The sequence below is a fragment of the Varroa destructor genome, unplaced genomic scaffold, assembly GCF_002443255.2.
Source record: "Varroa destructor unplaced genomic scaffold, Vdes_3.0 BEIS01000003.1, whole genome shotgun sequence".
NCBI lineage: Eukaryota > Metazoa > Arthropoda > Arachnida > Mesostigmata > Varroidae > Varroa > Varroa destructor.
In genome coordinates, this window is record NW_019211456.1 from 55,759,027 (window position 1) to 55,786,626 (window position 27,600).

Genomic DNA, 27,600 nt, shown 5'->3' on the forward strand with positions numbered 1-27,600 from the left:
GTTCGTGGTGTTTGTCTATAGCTCAAGTCGAGGCCAATAGTAACTTTTGCTGCTGAAAAAGCTGAGAGATGTTTACACGAAAATAGTATCTCGATGTAACATGAAAAGGAGCAGCGGATATCGTTCGTTTATCCGGAGATAGGAAGTAAACTGCACCTGAATTATACACTCATTGCGCGATTTTTTTGAGATGACACAGTACTTCCTCACGGTAAATGCCAATCCCTCGGGCCTCAGCACTGGCTAAGTTGTCGCGAACTTCAATCGAGGCTCTGGAAGCTGCAATTACTCTTCACAGTGCTCGTGACACACTGCTAAAGTAGCTGCTTGGTATTGCTTTTTGTCGTTTGTTTGTGGAACTGGGTGGTACCGACGCAAGCCCTTGAGCTCCGCGCAACATCCATTCGGAAGCTGCACACTTGTGGATATTACGGCCGGACGTCTCTTGGTCTTACCCCTATAACAACCAATGCTGGCCGCTGCTGGCACAACCTCTCCACCATATGGTCACGGAATGCCTGAATAGAATTCGTATCAGTCAAGGTGTGAGCAAGAGGAGCCAAAAGCTACGTGCTGCCAATTCAAACCAGGTCACCTCAGGTGAGTCAGCTGTCTGCTGATGGGGCCGTCGGTCTTAGCACCGTGTGAAATTTGTAATACGTTGGCCTGCTAAAGGTGCAAAAGTCTAACGATATTCATCTCCACGGCGTCGGAGCGATACATGGTTCTAACGTGAACGGGACGTTCATATCAGTGTCTCTCAGCGGTGTGTTTGCAACGTGCCCACACGCGTTAAGCGTTGCACAACTACGTAAAAGCTACGGGTTTAACTACTCGGTACTAAACAAGCGCTTAGAGCGTCGGCGGTCGAATTGACTGAGAACAGAGCTAGGTGGAGAAGCGCATACTAATGTTGGCCACCCGGCTCAGGATGTGTCTCATCGTGAGCGTACTGAGATATCGTCTCATACAAGTCGTAGGAATTAAGTCAGTCTTTCCGCATGACTCTTACCGCAACAAAATTACAAGGAGTAACACGGGTTCGTTGTTGGTTGCCTCGTAAATTGAGGACAACCTCTCCGAAGATTTGGCAAGGATTCTGGAACGGGCGATAGCTCTTCGTAATTATCGTCTCCGTCGGTAAGATATAAAAACGCATTGCTAACGGAATAATGCTATCTAAACCGCTAGAGCTGGGGTAGACTAAATAGAATGGCTGGGTAAATTTTAAGCTTAATTAATGAATGCATTCAAAATAAAGGATTCTAACAGTATAAATAGGTCATTATCTTAAAGCCAAAGAAAACACGCATACTAAGTTTAATGCGAACTATAATACAGCTACCTACGTCTACGTTGGAAGATGTGGTATCATATACCAGTAAAACACGCCAAAAAGCCTTGGCGAATAATATGGAATCTTGCTCACGGTTCGTATGTCATAAAGGACATATTATTTGTATAATATTGGACTTTTCGTAATATATCTAATTGACCCGCAGATTTTGCCCCACGATCGGTATGCCAATTAACGTAACGACTCTGCTTCGTATACGTCACATCCTACTTTACGAAGATTATATTTTGGATGGAGCGCCAACCGTTTTTTTGTTGCAAGCATCCTGCTCGATCTATTTTTCCTTCCATTCCAACTACCCCTTCTTAGATGTGTTCCAACAGTCCCCCTGCAGCTGCCTTGCAACGGCTGTTTTATCAGCTTGATCGAATCTTAACGAGGTTTGTACCTGTTGACACATCAACTAACTACAAAAATTGCTCGTGATTGGCGACCGACATATTCTCTATAGTTCTGTTACGGTTGCCTTTTGCCCAAGAATCCCGTTGTTCCCATTGTAATAATGCTTTCTCATATCGGAATGCTATAGTCATATCGCTACATACTTGTAATTAGTCCATTATTTTGTCCCAATTGTTCTCGCAGCAGCAACCTATGATCAGAATGCATGCATCCTAACGAGATACGGCTTCGAAGGCTTCAATATAAACTCAAACGAAATGTTTCTCCACCTGTATGAAGTTAACCGGGAGCCTTGCATGGTCTGTGCAGATACCTTCCCAAATCCACTTTTATCGAGTTACTAGTATTCCGTTCATTTACAAATTGACGCCGCTTTCCTATTAAAACGTTCTTGAACTTTGCGACACCGTGCTGCACGTACTTCTTGCGCGATTTCCGAGGCGAGTGCATTTGGCTTTAAAATTTTCGAATTTTGGAATAGCTGCAAACTTGTACAAACTTGCTCTAAATCCGAAGCTGGTCGGCTCGTATTAGATAACGGACTTTTCTTGTTTTTATAATGATTTGTTTCGTATCAATAAATACTCTTTAGGTTTCCCATTATTGCGGAAGTGAGTTCAGTAAATAACAAACTCTATTCTATTCGATCAAATCGAAAATATTGAAACTATTATCGATGGTAATGAGTTATCTACACGTATACATTATTAGAGGATAGGTACGTATAATCTACCCCTTTTAAGCGTGTTAGGCGCCGAAGTAGTTTTGTGTCTATCGTGGGAATCGGCTTTGCTGACATTGCGCGCACTATAAGTCTTAGTTTGTGTGACTAAAGCACGCCATTATAATTAGAAACTTCAATGGCTTTTTAAACCATTCTGTAGTAGTCCTTTAACAAAAATCAAGACAAAATATTTGCCATCGCCTAAGAACGAGTTAAAATGCACTTTTCAAACACAAACGAGATCAGAAATGTACGCGTGTATTTCTAAAACACGTGCATGCGTACATTTCTGCAAGTAGAAAAGGCAGTATTTACTATACATTAATAAACCTATCTTTAATACTGTTAATTTGAAAAATATTTTTCGGTCTTTAGCAGATTTTTGGTTTAGAGCGCCTCATGTCGAATTTTTGGGCTGAGTGCCTTTGCTACGGGATTTTGTGGAAGCCACGCAACCTCCATGTGAGCCCTTCGAACCTTGTTGACATCGTGAATATCCTTTGCATGAAAGACGTCTTTCGTTTCTTTGCCAAGTTTGTAAGTGGCCTAATGATAAGTTAAGTCGCCGTGTTTTCGACTATAAATTTTTCTCGGTGTATCATTCAAGCCTAGTCGTTTTTAAGTAAACTAGTTCACTGAATATTAGCTGTTTCATTTTGATGCTTTGCCAATTCACTAGCCCTCGTACTTTGCCACATGAGCAATTCCGTTGCCCACTTCGAGTCGTCATGTTCACTGTGCAGATAGATACGTGGTGTCAGACATAGCCGAATTCGAACAGGTGCAAAACAGATGTATAATACGAGCCCTACTACAGCACTGAATGTTACCAAAATGAAAACCATAAATTTGTGTTTTTAGCTGCAAGTCTAACTGCTTTCTTCCTGAAAACCTACCTTTCCCCCTTACTGACGTGTAGAGGGATGATTAATTAAATTTTATAACCCTGTTGACGTGAGCTTTGCACTATTGCAACTATATCCTTTGATAGGTTCGAAGGGATAGCGCTTCGTTTAGTACTGGCTTTTGTGTGTCTTCTTTCACTAATGTAATTCCGTCTATTTTTGTGGTGTCATGCCATACCTTAGCAATGCCCACGAAATACGTTCCGATAAGTCTCTGCCATTCTCCGCCCGTCGAGAGGCACAGATCCGCATTGGTTGTTAGGCGGATTAGCTCGCCTTTATATATATATAATAAACGGCAGCAAAGCTATACAAAGAAACATCAAGTACTTTCCTAACAATCCCACTGTGCCAGACGTACGTCACTTTGCCAGTTTCGCTGTACCTAACATAGCCTCCTTCCGACGCAAATGGAAATAGAGGCATAATAGAAGTGTGTTACATGAAAGCTGAGCAGCGATAATCAAACATCACAATTGCGTTGAATATTCATCCTATGGATGTTGAAATGATCATTTTGGTTATTGTGACTGTCGAGACGTAAGTTCTTACGGCATATGTGTAAGTATAACACCATTCAGAAAAAATGACGATAATGTATTTGCTGTGTTACGAACAAGAGGAACCTATACACGCATGTGCTGTTGACTGGATTGCCACTAGTAAATGCTTTTAGCGATGCTACCTACCATTCTGTTTATTATGATATGTTTCTCGTGTGACAATAGAGAAATGATGCCTTTTTCGTTCTAAACTTTCTTATTTCTGCTTACTTGCGTATTTACACACTTTTGTGACGTTCCTAGTTGGTGGATCAAGACAACAATAGTACGACATTGTTCCCATCCTACGTTTCTCTCTCTATACTAGTAAGTAAGTCCTTGTACCTTGGGCGGACGTAGCGCTAAGTGTAGGGAATAATCTCTTTTTCACTTTTGTGGGGTGATCTTTATAAAGTATAAACCGTGCTGTTATTAAATTATTGCACGCGGGCTAAAATTGACCTGTGGCATATTTTCTTACGAAGGGAGAGACAAGACGTTATTTGAAGTCTTAACGTACCTTCTCTATTGACATATAGAGAATGTTTGCCGTGCATTTTAGTGCAGTTCCGCGAGGGAAGTAGAAAGAAGGCAGGAAAAGTATTGCATTACGCACGTACGGCGGCTGGCTTTAGCCCTGTTTGCTCGACCAGTGCTTGTCTTATGCACAGTATGAGTAGTTGTAGTGATCGTAATCGTCATCGTCGAGTACCTAGCCTTCTTGTCAATAACGCTTCTGTGTTTTCTAGTAGGTTTTTAAACCGGGACGAGTTGACAGACGGGCCCACTACATCGATCATAGGAATGAAACTGAGCAACCTTACCTATCTATTCATCGACGGTTAAGTTTGCTTCACTGTCGCTTTGAGAGACAAATGGGATTTTTAAGACAATACGTAAAAGCTAGCTTGCTGTCGGCACGCCAACCACCCTCAGCCTCGTGGTCCAGCGACATTTTCGTCCATAAAGTCAATCTCACAGCCCCTTGATCGCGTTTAAAAATATTTAGTGTCGTAGCATCATATGTCACTGAACTTATCTAAATGATTTATAGTATCGAAGCAAGATGGATCAAAATGATTATTCTCCTGCGTTAAAACCGAGCACTACAACGAATGACAACACATCGATTGTCTAAGAAATTTGTAGAGAAAACGTATTTCTCTCTGACATCAGATATCCTGTGAGTTTCAAACCGAATGTTATCCAATACGAAAGTGTATCAAAATAATTGAGTTACTTTTAATATCTTTAAGTCAGAACGTGTCAAAATACTGCTTTAGAGTTCAGCCGGTGTGATCGAAACAAACCATTCTATAAGATAATCGTAGTTCAGCAGAAGATCCCTAGAACGCTAGACTGGTAGATCTTTAACAGTTCAATCGAGATATTTTTGCTACAGAAATTCCATATACTATATGGAAGCAAGGGCACCTTAATTCAAAATTCAATTTATTTTCCCCAGACAGTCGAAAAAGAGGAAACTAATTTCACAAGTTTTATATTCTCTCGTTTACTGAATTCATATTTACTTAATGTTTCAAGCTGTGCGCTAGGTGCTGCCGTTCAGCATTCACGGCTTCAGACGGCTGATAGCTTCTTCCAGCACGAAAAGAACCTTCTACCTGTATGCAGCCGTTTTCGAGCCTACATTATCACTTGCTTCTGGATTTAGAGGGCAATCAAGTTAGCACCATGCCGTTTCGTGGCGACATGTCGTATTCTTCTGTGACCGTTCATTTAGCTGTGAGCTGATCAACTGATAGTGGATTTAAGCTATATCATGTTTGCTTACTTTACAGGTGATCTTTGAAAGCCGATCGTCTTAAGTATTAATGAGAGCGCCTAGACCTACGAGATAATAAACGTTCTCAGCATCTGATCGAATGTGCTTAAAGAGCTTTGGGTTCATTTTACGATAGTTGGCCGTCCTTTGTCAAAAGTTTCAAAAGACATGAGATCAACACTGATATCGGATGAATGTCGAATGAATAGGGCTTCGTGGACAGAACTAATAGCATTTGAAACACTTTTCTTGAATTATAATAGATGCGACTGTGGAGACCATATTTCGGTCTTTTAACTGACTGTAGTCCCAGAAAATTGTCGGGCCCGACTTCAAGCTAAATCGTCTCCATCAAGATTTATCATGATGAAAGTATGAATTGCAGTGTGCCGCTTATGTCATAATGATGATAAGCATTTATGAAGCAAACTACTATGGATATAATATTTTATGCGTTAGTTCAATACAATACTCGCCTTTCGGCCTTGTTTAGAAACTCCAATGCGAACAGCATATGTCCATAAATATCACCGTTCTATGAATTCACCTGAGGGCTTATTGTTGACACTTATTTAGGCGCAGAGCCTTTACCGATTTTTTTGAATCGCTGCACTATCTAGAGGATATAATAACTCTAATAATTGACACTAGTAGCTGTTAAAAACAGCGAAAATATTTGCAAGTAGTCAGTGCATAGCTTAATTTCTATACATTATTCAGTTAAATCCATGTCCATATAAACTGCGTCACGAAGGTCTCTATGCACGATGTAATACATTACTACATCCATTGACCATTCCATGTATAAAACGGGTTTTCAGCAAAAATATTTTGTTTATATGAATTCGTCATGTAGCCTCTTACGTTTTTTCTCATCTCTCGGCCAAATGATTAAATCGGTTCAATGAAATTCGACAATTCTTTATGTCAAAGAAGTTGTTCAATTTGGTTGCAAAGTCTCGGGCTCGCAAGAAAAGCTTCACCGCTTTTTCGGCTCGAGCAGAAAAAATTGTCATCTGTTGGTTGAAGGTTCATCTATGTAATAGGACGAGCGAGCTCTTACAGGGCGGTTTTTGCCATTTTTGGGGGTGTGGAGCCTAGGGATGTCATAAAACCGGACAACTCGACTTCGTGAACTAAATGTTTCTGAATAAATAACCTGGGAACTGAATTACATTAAAATTCTCATCGTAGTTTAACAGACTTTAGAAGGATACTTAACCATAAGAGGATATTGCTCCGTGCCGGGTAAAATATTGACCGGTGATAATATATATTGATTTGGTTTATTGTTCGCATTTTCAGGACGTGGGTAACCGAAAAATCAAGTTTTAAATGATTCATATTAAATGAATATGGTGAAAAAAAAACGGTGATTTTATTATACTTTATTTTAATGCATAACTGTCAGCTTGACTGGCGACCGTTTTTGTCTAAATATGCCTGTCGTGAAACGAAATTGGGTAGTCTGCTGGATCTAGATTACCATTTGCGAAATTGCCCAAAAGACCTTGCTGTTCAACTATCACTTCTTTTCTGTATACAGTACATATGTTTTAGTGTATTTCTGTGCTGTATTGGCCTCAGCAAAAGCATTGAGAAAGATTTGTTAAACGTGTGTGTTTTTCCTATTGGAACACATCTATCTCTCGGGGCTTACCGTAACATTAGGTTTACGTTGCAGCGAGAAGTTTGTTGTATAAACACAGCGAGTTAAAAGGGCAACTTGCTTAAGTCCCACAGCAATTATGAAAAAAAAAGTAATGGGAATTTACCCTTCGCTGAGCTAACAACTGTTAAGGGCTATCGTATTGTGTTTCAAGTGTCGATAGAAGAAATATCTGAACCACCCGCAGAATATTGCGTTTACAATACGCTACATGGACCAAATGTTCTACGTGTATCATTTTCATTAGCTTTTTTTGTCAAGCCAAGCCTAGGCACCTAGAATAATGAATGAAGTACTTTTCAGCATTTTTTTTGGAGCGCCTGAGACGATTTGACATGCATCGACAAGCAGAGTCCACCATAAATTTTAGGACTATTCATAGGTACTTCGTTTCATTTTACTTATCATTACTATAACAATGAATGATTTCAGAGCTCTCAATAGTAACGAATATTGATAGCAAATAAACCGCGCTGGAAGATTTTATGCCCTCTGCATAAAAAATATAGACGTTATTATTCAGCCACTATAAAGGAGCGTAAGTCTACTTTATAGTGGCTACTTTTAGTCTAATTTTTACTATAACCAACTTCCTTTTATTAATAAGTGCAGTTATTGACTTGCAAGCAACGAGTGGAAACTTGACAGCCGAGTGTTTACGTAATTGTACATCCTGGAAGTAAGCCACATGTATAGCTTGGCTGTTTTTGCACTAAAGAAAAATTACTGACTGATTGAAAATGCGGTTGAAGTACGCGTCGTTAATAATCAAAATCTTCAGGAACAGTTTACTCAAAAATATGCCTTGCACAACGCATAGAAAAGGCCGATGCGCAAAATATGGAAATATGAGGGTACTTACATATGGTACATTACGTAATAAAGCCTCGCAGCTTATATACTCGCGCAAACACAAAGCGCAAAGACTTACTTAACTATAGGAAATAGTCGACAGAAATTTCGTAAACAAATATACGCAATGGCACAACATGCTCGAAAGGTTCTTGGAGATGACAGATACACACAACGGATAAGTGATCACTTAATGATTTTACAGATACTTTAAGTTGCATAGGCTTTACAGTTGATCCGAAGAAACCAAACACGTCCATGAAGATCAACAACGCGAGTAACGAGCTAATTTATGCGACTGTATATAAAGATTTAGAAGAGGACGAAAATAAAAAATAGTGCGAAGTGATCTATAGTGTGCGAATGGAAGGCATTCTATCGCTTCGGCTACCTCCTTTAGCTCTCGCGCCCACCTTCACCCTCGACACGCCCCTTTCTCCATAATTTTTTTAAATTTATCCCTCTTTCTTATGAGTCCTTTCCGAAAGGTATGCATCGGCCTCGACGTCTCAACCCAGCCCGTAACATCTCCAGGTTTCGTTTGCCTAACCACCTGCTAATGACGCACACGGAAATGGTAAATATCGCAGCCGATCGCTGCGCAGATGGACGCTTTGAACTTTTTCATAAGCCAACAGTGCAAGGGTCAGCTTGTCAGAAAATACTGTTCAACCGATTGGAGGTATCACAACAGATATCTGAGGAATCTGACACTTTTTTACCGACTCCATTGTAAGCCAAATAATTTTTGCGTCTGTGGAAATTCGAAAAGGATAAAAGGATCCAAATAAGTTTACATTTTATTTAATAAACTCTGTTAATCTAGTTTTTCGGTTGCTCACCGTCAAACTAGTGTTAGGGCCTTACTCTAATTAATTTATTCAAACGAACCTCTTGGACCAAGAGAGGTTATACTCCTGTATGATACCCGCATTGTACGCAGTATATACATGCTGGTGAATGTATCTCGCTGCTACATGATGACTTTTTTATTTGAAAAATAGAGAAACATTGTAAACAGCTTTACAATAGCCTTATTATGTGTGAAGTTCTCCGAAAAAATTGCTCCGTTCTACTGGAACGCCCAGCAACAGCCGAACTGTTACCAAAACTTAATTTTGCTAGATTGTCGAATCAGCCGTTCGTATTTGATTTTTTTTAGAGAACACATATCAGCTTTCATGCTTTATATGTAAAAGACAAGACTTCATTAAAAAGAAAAAAATCTTGTGTATAAATACTGAACTTAATAATTTCAAGAAGCTAGAGGGTACTTGTACGTCACTTTTCCTTTAGTTAATACACCATAACCAGAGCTGTTTAAATTAAGTAGATTACTTATTACGGTATGACTACGCCTTAACTATAATGCATATTCCGTATATCCGCTAGAGACAGCCCAGCGCGATATCTTCCTTAACATGAATTTATTTCGCGGAACTTTCTTTTATTCTTCTGGAGTTTTTTCCACATTGTCTACATAGTAACACGGAAAAATGGAATTTATTCACGAGCCTTTCTGCTGCTGAGTTTCACCATCGCAATCCTATTCAATACTGTGTGAGCATGAACCTGCGAATAAATTAATTGATAACTGAAAAACATACCAAGCTCCCTTCAGTCAATTATTTTTCAAATCGGTTTTTGTTTAAAACGGAAAGCGATTTTAATAAAAATAATATCCACAGAAATCACGCAAGGTATTTGCTGCAACGAAAAAAATCAGGTACAGCTGTGTCAGGTCGACCGAATCGCTCGAGGAGGTCGATTGGAATTTCCTCAAAGAATCAAGTATTGGCTCTTTCAAACAACAACCGTGCGTAAAAGCGCATGTTGTTCGCGTCGAAGCAAATTATTTACAACTATGTGACAAAAATGTACAGAGCTAAGCGTACGAAATTTATATATCGACAAACGTAAAGTTGGTAAAATTTTAGGCAGACGGGAGGTACTAATTTTACCGTTGAATCTCAAGTGCACGTTTGCTATCATCATGGGTATCGATCGACAAATATGCAGCGAAACGTTAAATAAGATCCCAATGCGTCTTTCTAAATGTTACATTTCTTACAAAGTGTCAAAATAAACATGTTCCGGCAATTCACGACGAATCAGAGACACAAGTCCTTTTGGCTACCCCTAGAGACCATAATACCTAATAGACCTTTCCTGCAGTAATATTTCTAATGAGTAGAATATTGTTGTCGGACCATTATAGATGCACTGACATAATGCGACGTGTTTTCGTTATATTTTTCATCCAACTTAGCGGAGTAATTTTTCATGTACAGTGTAACTATTTTCGTTTTGAATTCTAATATAGACCTCCTGCATTTCGGGTTTTATGCAATCGACTCAAACAGATTTTTCAGTAGAATCACACAGCTAATTCTGGCATAAAGTAGACATCGTAGGAATAGCACTGGACAGATTTCATTAAAATAAGAGCGTAATGGACCCTAAGCAGGGTCCCAAAACAAACCCAAAAAGGTCTAGTCTAGAAAATAGAGCTCTTTATGGTGTTACAGAGACAGGAGTATTTAGCTCTGGTAATTTGCAAAGCTAATTACTATAGTATATTTAGACCACTATAAGATTATGAGCTATGGTTCCTTAGTAAAACTAGACAAGCCACACTGAAGAACGATTACGTTAACAGGTAGTCCGCAGTTAAAGCACCTTGACAGCAAAAACGTTGCCGAAACGTTCAATGTTCAAGTTGATTACATCAAATGGATACGTTTTTCACTTGTTGACAGCCCAGTCTTTTCTCGGCGAGATGAACTACCGAGCACCCTAAACAGTCTTAGACAGTCTTAGAACCGATTATATACAGACACCTTCGAAGTTAGGTGTAGCTTAAATGTTCAATTCAACTAATGAGTTCATTTAGCGGCCCGACGAACTACGTAAGGGTGAACAATGATATTTTGGTGTGTCCTACGTGGTATTGTCGCTACGTGTTAAAGCTAGCGCTGCGCTTGTCCTCATAATTCGCGTTTCCATGCTTACTTTCATTAGCCATGGCTGATTTGACGTAAGGAGCAATCAAAATCACATGAATTTATAGACAATGAATAGGCTGAAATCATCGCTCGATTGGGTTGTGACTGAAGCGTCCCGCGCGTCATATCCATGCTATGTGTTGTATCCCGAGCCACAGCAGCCACAAGGCCCTTCATAAGGCTTGTCAAGGAATGTCTCTTAGTAACAAATGTCCCTAATAGCCACCTCGAGACAATGCCTCCGAAATCGCTTCTTTCCCATTCAACGCTAGTTTCTCGTTTCATAGCTCTTTGATAGGCACCACATACCGGTCTACGTTTCGTCTGCGCTGGCGGCATGTGTTAGTTGCTTTATTTGCCAGTAAATGCTGTGATCTTCAACACTTGAATCTCCGTTGGCAAAACAATAAACAGCTGCCTCACTGGAAATCTTTCGCCCAATGTTTTCACTTATTTTCTAGAACGTTAGTCTCTGAATGCTGGTTTCTGACACTGAGAAATATCTTCACATGACACTTTATGAGCTTAGGGTCATAGATATCCAAAGATCTAAACACGTAGCTTTTTAGAAAATGTTGTTAGTAGTGGATAATTTCCTTAAATAGTTCCGGATTACCTAATATTACATCTGTATTGTATCACTATTACTAATTAATTAAATTGAATTAAATTATTAATTAAACTGTAGTAGTTTTAAATATGATTTTCGTAAACCTTGCATCAAAAGATTCGACTTGCACAAAAAGCTTATTTACGAGTAGACGTTCGATAGTATCTAAAAGTATTGCGCACATGGAGCATATAAGCAATATATCTGGCTAATGAGTTGATAAGTCGATCCACAATAATGAAATACCACCTGATGTTTTATAATTTGGGTTAATGGGTCGACTAAAATTGTATTAATCTTTTGAAATGTTGCCACATGTGCGATCACATATAGATGGAATACAGAGTTTTTTTTTAACTCTTATAGTCAACGAAGTTGTTATTCTATCGCACATAGTTTCATACAATGCTTATTTTATATTTTAGTTAAGAGTGGGACTATATGGGCCAAACTTCGCTTAAGACTTAAAACCGCCGCTCTTACGTGAGAAAAAAAAACTCATTTCAATATTTTTTTATTATGTGTCCTGAATGGACCAACCACAAAATGCAGAAAATTTTAGTTTACTATATAAATATTGTTGGTACACGTATGTTCATCAGACGAAGCTATATGTATATATATATATATATATATATATATATATATATATATATAATCATTTACTGCCAACTTGGGCAGATTAAAAATTATGATTTGTCCAACATAGGTCCATACGAAATTCTGCTGCGCGGTGCAAAGCCGAACACACTTAAGAGTTCGATTCTATTCGAGAAATGATTTCCTCATTTCTATAGCGATAAAATAACAGAAGTACGTACACCGTTCTTTAAAGGCGACTTGACGGCACTAAAGCTTGTGTGACCATCATGGTCGTTCATAATCCCTTTACCAATAATTATTCAGGGTAAATTCTGATACACGATCGTGAGGATCATTAATGTGTTGCACAGGTTGGCAATATTGTTTTGTCCTGGGTTGATAATTTTTTTTAAAGTAATAACAAATGATACGCTATTGACAACAACAACATGTGGTCCAATGAAAATATAAGATGTTGGCATATACAGATTCCCATCAAGTTGAGTTGTACCCTAGGGCTACATGTTTCTTTCAATTTCTCTGCAGAATCAATCTCTACGACATCCGGTGGGCGGACGTAAGCCCGATGTGCAATGTCCCACATAACCAGACTTTATTTTGGCCGATATAGTTCCCAGGATGCTTATGTACTATAATTCAATAGAATCGCTTTTATGCAAAGTAATTTGCTTTCAATTCTCTCTCGAGAATGTAACTTTGAGGCAGGCGAAATTACGGCAGAAAGTAGGATAAAATACGAAGAGATACTTAGCTGTAATACGTAGCCCGATCTGTTAAAATTTACTCAAAGGGAAAGACTCAGTAATATGAATGTCACCGAATCTGTAACTCGTGTGCACCTTTGTGAAAGTTTGATAGCACTCAGATTTTAAAGCAACGTTCCGTTGCTAGAAAAATATGCAGTGGGCCATGTTGGTCCTCTCTCTGTGTTTCAAGTTTTACGTCCGGTATCGCCGTTAGGCCTATATGTATCGAACTCAAAAAGACTCTTATAAATGCACTGTTTTTATTCATGCTAGGAAAATTATACAGAAGGTAGAGCCGAACACTTATGTAAGTACCTTTTTAACCTCAGAGAGAGAAGAAGTTTATTTGGTTGGCCGTAAACCGACAGCAGCAACTTCTTTTCCACTTCTGCATGTTAGAGAACGATGTCAAATTCCACGGCGACCATCAATATCGTCTAACTAATATATCAGCACTGTAAGAATGATGTTGCATGAACGTGTGTGCTTAATAAACACACAAAGTGTATTGCATAAAACACTGTATTTTTAGGTTTTAGCTATTATCAAGGAATAGTTGGTAGTTACTTTTACCATAAACGTAATTAACCTTCACCCAGATAAAATGTATTTAGTAGCAAAATAAGCTTCGGACAAAATCAGCAAATGACGCTGCCTCGTAAAGCATGCACGGAACGAAATCCGCGGGGCCCGTCTAGTAATTTCTCTTTTTTAGTACCAAAACAGGCTACGTTTTAGATAATTATAAAATGCTGACTCACCTTATTCTACAGTATCAAACAAGGATTAGGTAATCTTAATTAAATCTCTTGAAATTAACAGGTACTCACAAACTAGAGAGCCTATAAAAACAAGTGCTTTCTTTGAACTTTGTGTAGGTATTGAACTGAAACGGTATTGTATATGTAAGCGTTCAAATAAACAGAATATTTCGTCTAATTGAATATTTTTTGAAGGATATTATTAACGTTCATCTTATGTATTATACAACACAACGTACGCATCGTATCGAGAAGATCATTGACTCGGGGCAGACATTTCCGCCAACGACGTACTCTAGCGATACTTGTCATAGCATAAGCGTAGATGTCGGCACCAGTGGCAGGAGTATTCAATTTATCTTAGAACCTTTAAGAGGAGTTTGATTTCTAAAGAAGAAGGGTTAACTTGAATGGAACGAATTAACAGGGACGGGAGCAGTTATGACTGTAGGAAGTCATCATAGAAAAGATAGTTAGGGAGGACTTTTAGTTATGTTAGTAGTTAAAATCGTAATCACAAGGTAATATAAAAGTAAATTATTTTTTCTCTGCAAATGTCTGGGGCAGCTGTCTATAAATGTTTTCCTCATATTGGGAGACTAATCAATCTCTTAGAAACGTTGAATACAGGAAGTGAATACAGAAGATTATCAAAATTTTTGCGAAAAAATTGTTACTTATCTTCAGTGAGATGGACTTTTAGTGTTATACATTGAAGCTTGGCTTGATTTCCAGTCGAGCGTACAAAGAAAGTAACACTAAAGGCCGCCGATGTTCTGTTATAACATTTGACGCGAATTGGCTACATTTCGATCAATTTTTGAAACTAAATCTGAGCGTACATATAGCACAATCAAGCTAATTTTTTGTTCAAACTAGAAATGTATTCATCCCTATACTTGTGTATATTTGTGAAATATTCCCAACGTCCTCGATCATCGGTTATGGCTGCCCTTCGAAAGCAGCGGTCCATCATGACAACACATCAATTTTAGGTAACACCTCACATAGGACTAATTTTACTTTTTTGACCACTGGATTTTTAAATTAATCCACATACGGACGTAAATATTTTCCTGCAAACTAGTCGTAATTATAAAATAAAATTAACATAATTTGAATTACTGTCTCATTCAATGATAGTATTAAAATTCTATGAAAACTTCGACTTTCGATGGTTACTATATTATACTTCATATACTTCATATCATTATTATCACCACGGCATATATTGTCACAGATGTTGCTACAGTTTACGAAGCAGGCTGCTAACATATGCGACTATTTGACTACAACCTGAAAAAGGTAGACAGAGACTAGCAATTTGGTACATGCTCTTATTTTAATCTTAAAATGTACAGGTTCGGTTGAAAAGTTGAAAAAAAATACTTTTTCCCTCTAATGGATACGTTCCATTTAAGGCAAAACAAAATCGTATGGGGCTTTTTTGTGTATTAACGTGTACGTACTTACCTCGCATGCTGCTGCTGCTGCTGGTGAAAAAGATACACTAACGCATATATTTTTGTCCATACATGGGTCTAATAACGAAGTTAAATCGTTAGTCACGTTGTATCTAACACGCTAAAAATATATTGAATATCTAGACTTGATACACCATTCTCTCAAACAAAATGATATGAAAAGTTTGATTTTTAGTAACTATATTCGACCTTTAATATGAAATGGAATACTACTTTTGAATAAAACATTTGTGTTAACTAACTGAATCCCTTTTAATGTCACGTTTGCAATTGATTGATTGATTGATATATATATATATATAAAATAAGACATGCTTTGACAATCATTTAGAACAATAAACAATTTAGACAAGGAAAACGATCAATAGTCTTCATTATCTAGAGCTTTTCTAACAAGTTAACGTGTCTCTACAGACGTGACAAGTTAATAATATAAGGGTCTCTCCACGTATCTTGTAGAAGCCTTTGGGCAAATGTATATTTTCAATAGATTTGGACTACGAAAGAGCAAAACTTTCCCTTTATCGACTCACTCTTCCGTGTTCAAAACATAAATATGCCACATGCCTGCATTTTATCTAAATAATAGCTTCGTTGAAGTACGTTTTCATTGAAAAGATGATATTTTCCTCTTTGTTGTTATAGACAATTAAATTTGCTTAAAATGGTTTTTATTAAATTTTTCATAGACAATCGCCATTCCGCGACCAATCTCTACGCGGCAATTGCAACAAGTGAAATAAACTGACTGCAAGCCTCTTTTTTCTAATAAAATGGAACGCTTGATAAGAATATAGAGAAATTACAGGATAAAAGGTTTAAAATGGCCCTAGAGGCTTTAAGTTTATCTGATGTTAATTATTTGTAATAGATAATAAACATAATTAGGCAACAAGTAAAACAACTTTAATTCAATCAAATAACAATAAGTTCTCTCTAAGAAACACGAAGTCCAAACAACTTAATGACTATACTGATGGTGCTAACACATGAAGATAATAATAAAGAACTAAGCGTAAACTTGACAATTATAATTTTAGTTTATCTTTAAATTTTTCTTAAAAATACTTATTTTTTTATTTGTACCTTGTCTGCTAAATCTGTATAGAATAAAAGAGTTACAAATGTATAAATAATACAAATTTATATCCTGTTTCTACTAAATTGAGCAATTAGACACGTCATCAAGAATTATCTCTGATCTGTTGTCTGAAAATGAACTGTAAATGAACTTTTCCATCAAAGAAGGTACTCGTAACATTTGACGTGATATTTGGACAAACTACCAGACTTCCCAAAGTATTGCCGCGTACGTTTTGTGTTTTATAGGTAGTGTGATATGACATGACCCTCCGCGTATTATCTCGAAGTCGAGAAAACCTGTGCATTATGGTAAATTTATTAACAAGGTGCTCGCCTAGTAAACTTAGAGACAGGTGGCAATGTGAAACTTAAAGCATTTATTTATTTATTACTATCATAAACACTTGCTTACCTACATGAGAGTGCACCGCGTAAATTATACACTACCTCTCAACGAAAGGATACATGCATAACAAGCACCCTCGTTCTCAAGCTGCTTACTAAAAAAAAAAACTATGCAAAGGGCCCGGAAGATCCCATGGAGTTTACATTTGTAAAGAGCAAATGATAGCGTAGCTCAAGGATGGCTGGCCTCAAAAGCGTTGCTGTTTGAAAGCAATATAATGGAGGACGGGGAGATAAGAGCAATGCTGATCCAAGACAATAACGTCAAGAGATACCGACATCATAAAACGGTTGATCTTCAAGCCGTCATCACTTTGGGAAAGATACAGCCACAGGGATCGGTATTCTGAAGTGCCACCACGACGGCCTAGATCTGAGCATCAAAAACAGAAAACCTCACCTAAATGAAAAGGAACAAGACAATCATAATGGACAGGGAAAATTGCGGAAAACACAGAACTCAACGCAAACATAAGAATACTCATAAAAATAACAAAAAAAAAAAATAAGCGAAACGTGCATGGGGAGTCGAAAGCCGGGGAAGAACACTGAAATGTGCCCTCATGTATTAAAGAGATAAAGAGCCAGACGGGATCAGTAGGAGTCAAAATTGACGAAAGAGAAAGCTCAGGCAGAATGGTCAAGTATTCTTCGTCAGAAAATGAACCCGATGCAGTAAAGAGCCAATGATAAGAAATTTAGCACACCTACACGACAGAAATATAAAGGTCATCTACAAGGAGAACCAGAGAAAAGCAACAAAGATATCAAGGAAGGAACGATCAAACAATTCTTTAGAAAGGGGCTAAAACTAACTTCTTCGAAAGCAGTAATGGACGAAAGGTCCAAGCAAGAGTGGCCAGTAAAATGGGGAACAACGATCTTGACAAAGAAGCAGAAGGAGAGCCTCTGTTAGCTCGCAGAAGGATAAAGATCGGTTGACTTTCACACCTTCTAAGCAAGAAGGTCTACTTACTGCTTTAAGTGCCCGAAGGTAGGGCATTTTGAGACAGACCGTTAAAAGAAAAAAAAAACAGAACAAATGCAATATCCCGGATGCGGGGTTATTGAGCACAAGCTCAAGAGAAACACATAAACGCCACGCTACTTCAACTGCGGACTGCTGAAAGGTGGCATACCTGTGCACTCGGCATGGAGTACCTGAAGTATAGCCATTATGTTCATGAGCAAAGATACCGTAAGAACCAAATTCAAGCCATTCAAGGTACCAAGAGCCGGAAATACAGACTGGTCAATAAGGAAAACAGACGAAGTGGCAAGAAGGAACTCCTGCCTGAGCACTGTCGGCGAACAATCAGCCGGATGCTTTTGGCCATATAACAAAACAAAAAGAGATGGGGGGCGGCAAAAACTATATGGACCAGACGAAAAAAGCCGCTCAACACCTACGACTCCCAGAGCCCTGAAAGCCAGACAGGTCACCTTGAGAAGGTTCCAGGGCCACAACGTAGAGGAGACAATAGTGGTGACGGGGAGGCGGCGGCGGCAGTCCTGCTCATTAGAAAACCAAACGAAAGATCGTCCACTTGCAATAGAGCCAACGGCTGCGTCACTGGCAACGGAGGGGATGCGTAGAACCAGGCAGACCCGCAAAATCCCAAAGACGGAAAAAGGGATGGGTGGTAGTCGCTGGATGACGGGCTAATCATTCGGGCGATTCTGCAACCATGTAAAAATTTAGTAGGCAGCTTATTATATGTGAAAGCTGAAACAAAAACATTCTAGCGGGAGGAGACGTCAACGCGCGTAACCAAGTAGGGAAATAGCATATGAACACAAAAGGACGAGACGTCAAAGAGTAGCTAGAGCAATTGGGTCTGACTGTCTTCTTCTTATCTCGCTTCATGGGCGAGTAAGGGAAACATGTGCCATCGATCGTGTGTCCAAGAAGAGAAACGCGAAAGAAAAATGAGAAGCTGAAAAGTAGTTAAAGATGGCTTGCTAAGTGGTCAAATGCGCCCTTTCGAATACGGCAAATAGAAGAACGAGCACAGTAACATGCTACGAGCCATTTACCAACAGACAGAATAGTTTTAGACCAGTTCCGAGCTGAGATACAAGTAGGGGCAATGGATGTTAGATACGGGGGTGGCATCCAACGGAAGAAAATAGTAGATGTCTTGAGAGATGCTTGCGAGACGATTACAGCTAGTCAAAAAGCAATAGCAAACAGGCACTCTAAGTATTACTGATGTGACCCAATTACAAATCTCAGAAAAACCAACAACAAGATACACGGTTTGTATACAAGGGTATAGGAAAAAGAGACTGGTACCTGAGAGATCTAAGAAACTCCTTAAAGGACGAAAAAAGATTTTAGAATGACAACCCGCAGTACCTAAAACAAGGAATAGAAGAAAGTCTATGAAAAGGCGGAAAAAGATATGTGGGCCAAGTGTTACAAAACGGTCATGACACATTGAGAAAAGCTACAGCCACAGCTCCCAACAGAAATGCTGTAAAAAGTTGAAAACATTGCTTGCAAACTACCCAGGCTCGACACGTTTAACGGTGAGCAGCTAGGTTCAGAACATCTTGGAAGCCACGTCAAAGGAGATAAGCGAGGTAATAAAAAGACTTCCGAAACGCAAGGCCCCAGGACCCAATCGAATTTCAGCCAAAACAGTAAAAATCCTAATGTTGGAAAGAAACCCTAAATCCCTGAGGGCTCGGCATACATTATATGGCAAAAAAAGACGGTACAGCCTGAATGAAAAAAGCGACCCTGATTCTCATTAAAAAATCATGGTCTTTGCTTGGTACGTTAGAGAAGGCTGCAGAAACTCTCATAAACAGGATACTTGCAGCTGAACTAGGGAAGAAAGGGTTGGACACACAATTCAAATTGCTAGAGCGCTGAAACACGGGAATGGCCAAAAAGTGGAATGGCAGCGGAATGGAAACCAGTGGTCAAGGCAGTTATGCGCAGTGATTCTGCTAGACAAACGTAATGCCTTGACTAACTGGAGTCAAAGGCATTACGTTTGTACTATCACTAGAGTAGTAGGACATCATTAACAACATGGGCGCAAAAGGAATCTCTTTGTACCCCCACGAGTGTTCGCCTCTATCTCACCGCTAGAGCACTCTTGCACGGGGACACGACACTCGCGATGACTGCCATAGTATCTGTCTTCAGACTCCTATTCTAGAATATGACGTACAACGACGTCTTCATTCTCGACAAGACCAAAAAAATCCAATCCATTATGTAAGCAACGACATACCTTTGCTAGTCACCACTAAACGACAATGACACGCTGAAAGAAAGGGCGCAACAGGCTCTGTCTCAAATAAGCGTACAGATGGAGGAGCATGGGCTGGAACTCACCGTAGAGACTAATTTGATAGAAACATTGGGGAGAAGTCAACTCGTGATAGGACAACGTGCGTATCAAAATCAAGGGGTCTACCTGGTACCTCGGCGGCGCAAAACGAATCGAGTATCCACACAACCCCACAATACCCGTCTCAGCGATTACTAAGTTTACATTTACTCTTATGCTGTAGCCTAAAAAACTACTGCTGCTTTCCCATCGTCAACTTCACCAACTACAGGTCTTAGCAATTTTCCCATTCGAATCTACCTGAAATCGATCAACTCCTTGTGGTTCTTTATTTGTTCACTGCGCAAAAGTATAATACATTTTATACTCTCTGTTAATCTGTCTGATTACGTTGTAGGAATGAAGGATCAAGGAGACGACGACGACCAGCGCGATTCTTTTCCAGCTTTTTCTGCGTTTGGTTATAATTATTGGCGATAACAGTGGCTGTGGCAGAACACGACCCAACTAAAATGCGCAAAGCATTTGCCTGAGGTGAAATGTCCACGTTGGGTGGAGGTGAGCATCAATTATTCATCATTTCAATCGTAAGCGTTAAAGAATTGAATTTATCTTGTGAGTTATATTATTAGATTCCTTTGTCTATACATATCATGTACCGCGGTTGCCTGAATTTTCTAGAACCGTCACATGTTGTTTAGAGCTGATTCATATAAATTTCGTTATCATTATTATTTTGCTGCTTAAAGCACTAGTCATGTGATGCGATAGTCTACCTTTAAAAAAGTTTGACTTTTTTCAATCCTTTTATCCGGCGTATCGAACTGTACCACTGTCAATGTGAATCTCGCTCACGGAAAACTTAACTCTAGAGTGATGCGCCTGAAATCGTTAAGGCTATAGAAAGCGTAGCTTGGCGACAATGTTAATAGCTTGATTATAGGTCAGTCTTTTGTTGTTGTTATAAACATTTATTTATTTATTGCTAGCGTTCCATATAGAAAACTAAAATTCTAGAGGGCTAACTAGTGCCGTTATATCGCGTATTACCGTGTAGCGGTTTCGCTATGCAGAATTTGCGTCCTTAGAAAATACAGATCCACCTGACATTTTTTTCTTATGGGAATATATTATTATCGCAAGCGTGAACACATACAAGATAAAGCAGAGCATCACATAGGACAACAGTGCCGACGTGTTGCATACATGGTGAAAATTATTTTGAGATAAAAAATGACTACTTGGCAGAAACGACAAGCAGGGATCATTTCTTCTGCAGATTTGAGCTTTGTGTCTCTTCCGTGCTTTACTATGCCATATAACAAGATTCAACGAAGACAGCTAACTCTGAATGCACAAAAATGCTCCATGCTAGCCGCAACAGCAACATCAATAACAACAGAGACAAATCTGTTGTTGATGATGATGATGATGATGATGATGTCGTTGTTGTTGTTGTTGTTGTTCGTATTCGTGTACATAACATCGATGCCAACAACATCAGAATTATAAAAAACATCTCTATTAATGTCGTCAATCCAGCATATGTAATGTGTATCAACGGGACGGCACAAAGATACGCCTTTATAACGATAAAGAAGAAAGAACGGCTAATGCTGCTCTCTATAATTACAATAGCAAGAAGAAGAAATGAATTATTGTATAGACTGAAAAGTAGATGTGACCCAAATGGCGAACTAAGATAAAGCGAGACATAGATTTAGCCATGGACGTAATTAAGCTACAATCTTTGGTAGATTAGGTTAAATAAATGAAAGAATTTAGGGTTCACTATAAATCGTACAAAGCCGAATGCAAAATGGGACACGCGTAAAGGACGATATTAGAAAGCTGTATGCTTTTGATAAGTATGCTTGCCGCAGACAACAGCGCGGTCCTATCGCAGATGTATTTCCAAATAAGTTACCAAATATCGGATATCGTTTCCTTTATATGCTTGACGCATGAGAGGGTATGCAACACTTTCCTCAGGTACATAAAAAAGTTTCATCCTCACAAGGAAAAATCCTTCATTTTATATGACTTGTCATAGCCTTAATTTAAAGATACTCTCGTTAGTTTCCTTAGTCAGGTCCGAAGACCTTAGCTAGCTTCTGTATTTCGAGTTTTATAATCCGGTATCGCCATTAGGCATACCACGAGACGGCTGGCTTCCAGCATGAAACTGAGTGTGTCTCAGCTATTACGGGGGCTTTACCCAGCCTAGCACGCTAAAAAGTAAGTCTCTAAATATAAGAGACCACTATGACATCATTACAATGTAGTAATGAGGTATGATAATATACAATAGTGGATGCAACACACAAATACCTCATCTCAACATCCGACTCTTAGTAGTTGTTCGTCACTTTTTCGTATAGAAGTTCAGGATCACATTAAAACTGCTCACCTACAACCAAACAATTTTTCTTATTAGCTTCGAATCTCACTTTAGCTGCTTGCTACGTAAACGTACATCGAGGCCCTAGAAATTCTAAAAAGAGTCGGATAGGTAATCCCATGTAAATTTTACGATCCAAAAAACGACTGTAAGGACAAATTTCCCTAGTTTCCCGGTTTGAGATAATCCGGGCGATTTCTTCTGCTGCAATTTTCTCTTTTATATTGGCTCAATACACGAAGCTTCAAACGACCTGAATATTTTGTGAGATTCTTCAATGCAGAAATCCAATACACCGTAATCTTTAATTCAACTCACACATTCAAAAAGCTATTTTCAGCAGTAATATCAAAATGTAAATAGTGAAAAAATGATTGAATCAGTTTTTTATTATTGTCAACGTCTTATAATTATAGTAGTGCATTCCAATCCTATTTTTCGCATCATTTTCGCAGCAGCGGTAACCAGCGATAGTTAACGTGGCGTTGGCGATAAGAAAGTATTTTCTTATCTATCTCATTTGACACAACTCGAGGACTGTAGAGAATTCTATATGTGTTTTGATTCAATCACTATTTCAACATGTCAGTTATCATCATGGATAATACTAAATTGACGAAAGTGTTTTTGTAAAAGATGTTTTATATGCACGTTCTATGATGTGAATGTAATGCCCATTGCATTTTATTGACCTGTTAGTATTTCGTTTTTGTTGAAATCAGTTTTTGCTTGTCGAATATCACTAAATGATTTCAGACAAAGTGATGCAGGATTTTGTCTCGCTCTAAGGTTCTAGTGAATTTCCATAGGTAGTTTAGGATTTCATAAATCCCCGGCCTTTTCGATCAATGCCTAGATAGCACATCGGTGGCCTAAAAACCAAGAGAATACGTTGAGTTTCCGACGAGTTAATTTATTTTGATAAAAGAATAAGCGTCCAAATTACGTTCAGTGTTTTTTCCGCCAATTAGATTTTGCAGTACATTCGTAAACTAACGATGTACATCGCTAACCGAAGGCAGAGGCTCGCACAGGCTCAGATTAGGAACCGTAAAATAGAACCTGAACTGTACCAGATGATATACGAACAGGCCCTTCAAAAATCATGACAACTTGATGGTATTAATAAAACAGTTTTTAAAGTTGCATTTGCATCCAACATTTCTTCACTTCCTTAAGCTGTAAGACTATCTCTTTAAATATGAAGTAGGATTTTGATAGAAATAGAACAGAGAATACATTGTCTGTGTCGTATACTGTACGATATACTGAATTCTAAAACAGAGCTGGTTCGGAAAACAGAAGCCCATTTGCCTATTTAGTGTTTTGGAAATGCTCTCGTAATCAATAGGGTGCGTGAAGCAGCTAGCTACAGAAGTTAATATATAAAGAATAAAAACAAAAACATCAACTTTCTACTGTAGCTGTCCGATACAAATAAACACCAATAAGCTACATGTATAAAGGTTCTATGGCTTATATCTAATCAAAAGCGGGTTGCGCCGTATATTCACCAAGAGGTTAGCGGATTGGATAGCGTCGGGGGTCTGCCATCTATGACCAGATCTTTCAAAGCGGGACCCAACATCTCGAGGAGATTATTGTTTCACTGAAGCTGTATGTATATACAGGATCGGAAACCCTATGATAAAGGCAAGGTGTGAGGCGGATGCGTAAATTGAGATACTACAGATATGTATACATTAATTTTTTTGTTCTGCCATAGGTATGGGCTTCGAAAATATAGGCTAATATTCTTTAGCTGATGTGGTAAAAGCCATAGTTGATTCTTGCTAGACCGACTGCTTACAGCGTAAAACGCATTAGAATGTCATTGTAGTGCAATATTGCTAACTTGTTCATCACACCTTATTTAGACAAATCTCGGTAGTATATTAAACTCTTAAGCATTTTGAAATTGTTATTGGTGACGAATGTCATCTACTAAACTCTTACGTACCCGTATCGTATGCGACAAACGTTATCTCATATAGAATAATAAACTGATTTTATAATGATCCGACATTTCGAGATGCACTCGTACGTATTTTAGATACTGTCACTCGGAGTTTTAGCACGCAGGCTGCTATGGGCCATGGAAAACGGGGAAATTCCAGTGGCTGATAAGTACAAGGTTTCTTTTGGACCCAGAGGGGCCGAAACAGCTTGCCATATGAACTTTGTCGGAGCATTTACCAGTAGGAATGTGAGCCATTCGTTTCAAAAAGATTTGAAAAAAATTCTAAACTGAATGGAAGTACCTATAAGACCGCCTACGCACGTGCATGACCATGTACTGCGAGCGATGTCAAAAATGCAGGACCTATAGTCGTAGGCCGCAGTTCGAAAGGAGCTGAGTGAATAACTTACCATCCACATAGGAGAAATTCATAGACTATAATATAGCACAGTTTGATTGAGACTAAAAGGACTATGCCTACGAAAAAAATACGAAAAGTTCACTATATCGTAATTTATATTGAAGGAAATATTAGGAGCACCAGTTGCTTTTCAATAGCGAATTGCGTTTTCGTAGAGAAATCATCACCTAGAGCTTTATACATGCTCCATATGTAGGTATCGGGCAGGTGACACAGATATATTTCGAGCCTTTAACAGGTCCTAATTTGCGTTTTCTCAAATCCATCTCCTACACCAAGTTAAGTTACGCATACAATAACGGTATTTCTCTATATAATGCATTCGATCCTTGATCGTCACGTGTTAACGCTCAACCAAGATAGGAATTTACCCCCTCTACTAGATATTTTACATAAGACCTAGATTTGGGAATTAAGTAACCCAATCAATTAAATGTGGTCTCTATCCTCGTCAACCTTCCACGGATTGTTAACGAGGGTCGGAAAATTTTTTCCAGCTTCCTGATCCCTCCACCAAAATGTCTCATTCGGCTATCGAACGCTGGTTGTTCTTCTAACTTACCATATACGCCTCACAGCAAGGTTTTTCCTTTATTGCTTTTAATTCTTGCGTAACTTGCACTTATAATGTTTCAAGAAATACGTCATTATTATAGCCATCGTATCGTGCAATGCGTTGTTGTTCAGCTTATGTTACCTACTATTATTTTTAGTTTGTAATGCACGAACTGCCGGCAAGCTCCATACAGATCCTCTGTGAATGTGTGGCTCACAACAATTACATAAGTGTATCTCATTTTCGTGCAGTTTTTAAAGCGTAGTCGAATTTCGAAACTAAAGTCGTTGCATATGAAGATAATCATCATCACTTCATACGCAATCATCTTAATAAATATATTCCCATAAAACATGATGACGCTACTAATCTTTTGAAAATACCGGAAAGTCATACTAGAATTAAACAGTTACAACTGTATGTAAACTATTGTAAACTATAAAAGTTAAGTTATTAAGTAAGAAAATCTTAAAGTAGGCTTGAGTGATGTTCAGACCGATGTGAGCCTTTCCTAGATCACTGAAATTCAGATTAAGTGCATTTTCATTGCAACCCAGGTAAGCTTCTGTCAGCACCCTAATTCCTCTCTAGATTTTTTCGATGAATTTTTATAATGGCTTATGATGAAGCATACTACACGTTAGATGCGGGCTATAGAACTCTCTATAATTATACGTGACTCGTAATCTCTGTTCCTCAATATTATGTAGTAAACTGAGGTCCTCTTTATGATCCGTGACATAGCATGTGACGTATGTACACATATAAGCCTATATTCTAATTGCATTCTAACAATTATTGTATATCATTGTTTCTTTAACATTTCCCGGAACGCCGTTTTCGTCTCTAAATTAATTATGCTCTGATTATGGAAATCCCGTTAAATTTTCAAAGCGAGCCTACCTTAATCAAGTTCGTAATGTAGGTATACATTTAATCTATACTCTGCTTCGTGTTCTTTCCTTATCTGAAGTTGTTATATTTACTGTTCGTCTATCACGTGAAGAGTGCATATAATTCCAGAGAGATTTATTGTTATTTAAAATTCGCAATGACATTCCTTTCTCCATTTTCCAGGAATTCGATGCTCAAGCTAGAGAAGGTCCATACAGGCAATGCTGTGCGTTGAATCTGTCCGCGACCTCCATATACATCCTGCTTCAAAACAAACATTGGCATAACAAACTCTTGGGTTCGCGAAGCTATTTGTCACTCTGAAATTCTAAAAAAATTATCTGGTAGATAAGTCGGAAATGTGCAGGAAATATGCCATTGAGAACATTTATTTCAGGGGGCCCGCCGTCGAAAAACAGACTAAGCACTCCAAGGTGAGATATTGTGAATATGCCGCCAGCCACTACCGTCATGTCTAGAAGAAATGTCATGCGCGAGTTCACCTCGATAAAGTCGCGACGGGGACTCTCTTATATTATACGTACAGCTCCGCCATAGAGGCCTCTTGGCCTACCAGAAGACGCTCATTTTAGATTTCGAACTGAAGAATCATAGGAAACCCAACTCTTCCTCTAGTTCTGTCGGGTTTGTCTTAACACGATAATGCGAAAGGCAGGTAAACCGTAAAAAAAACTATGTTTCAAAATAATCCATATCATGTCGAATATCGTCAACTGACGTCAGTTTTCACTTCATGGCCAGGTAATAAAGCCAGGACAATAAGCACATATTTACAGTATATCCACAAGAAGTTGGAGCATTTACGTGGTGGTTTAGGGCGCTGCACTCAGCTTTAACTTGGACTAAATGGTATTCTCACTCAGCGTTTATCCAACGTCAAATTAAATTCCACCAAATGGGCAAATTGCAGATGGTAGTTGTTTTCAGTTAGTTAATATTTTCAGTGATATCGGCGTGTAATTAAGTGAGTGTTAGCAGCCATTGTTGCGCAGAAATGGCAGGATGAATCTAAGGAGGCTTAGTAGTTTCGAGGAAGGACCTCAGACTGCGAACGGATAAGAATAACAGGACCGATTATCTACGGAAATGAAATCGATTAGAACCC

At 38.7% G+C, this 27,600-nt stretch overlaps 1 protein-coding gene and 1 long non-coding RNA gene across 33 annotated transcripts in view; one reads left to right on the plus strand and one right to left on the minus strand.

Annotated features, from left to right (window-relative positions):
• The window catches only part of LOC111247364 (uncharacterized), a 126,347-nt gene that overhangs the window by 42,879 nt on the left and 55,868 nt on the right, over window positions 1-27,600 (minus strand). For 4 of the 32 annotated variants that reach the window (XM_086985767.1, XM_086985768.1, XM_086985766.1 and 1 more), the window contains exons 2-3: window positions 22,574-22,652; window positions 18,378-18,614 (exon numbers count right to left, since the gene is read on the minus strand). The exons of 19 other annotated variants lie outside the window; for them this stretch is intronic. In XM_086985767.1, coding sequence (XP_086841893.1) covers window positions 18,378-18,614; window positions 22,574-22,578 — 242 coding nt within the window. In that variant the 5' untranslated portion in view covers window positions 22,579-22,652. Of the gene's footprint in view, window positions 1-13,516; window positions 13,771-18,377; window positions 18,615-22,573; window positions 22,653-27,600 lie in introns of those variants that run through there. 9 more of the 32 variants (XM_086985801.1, XM_086985782.1, XM_086985794.1 and 6 more) reach the window with 4 other exon arrangements.
• Window positions 1,018-26,790, plus strand: LOC147757161 (uncharacterized). The gene is made up of 3 exons (XR_015325400.1): window positions 1,018-1,140; window positions 20,640-20,800; window positions 26,658-26,790. It is a non-coding gene; the product is annotated as an uncharacterized LOC147757161 (long non-coding RNA).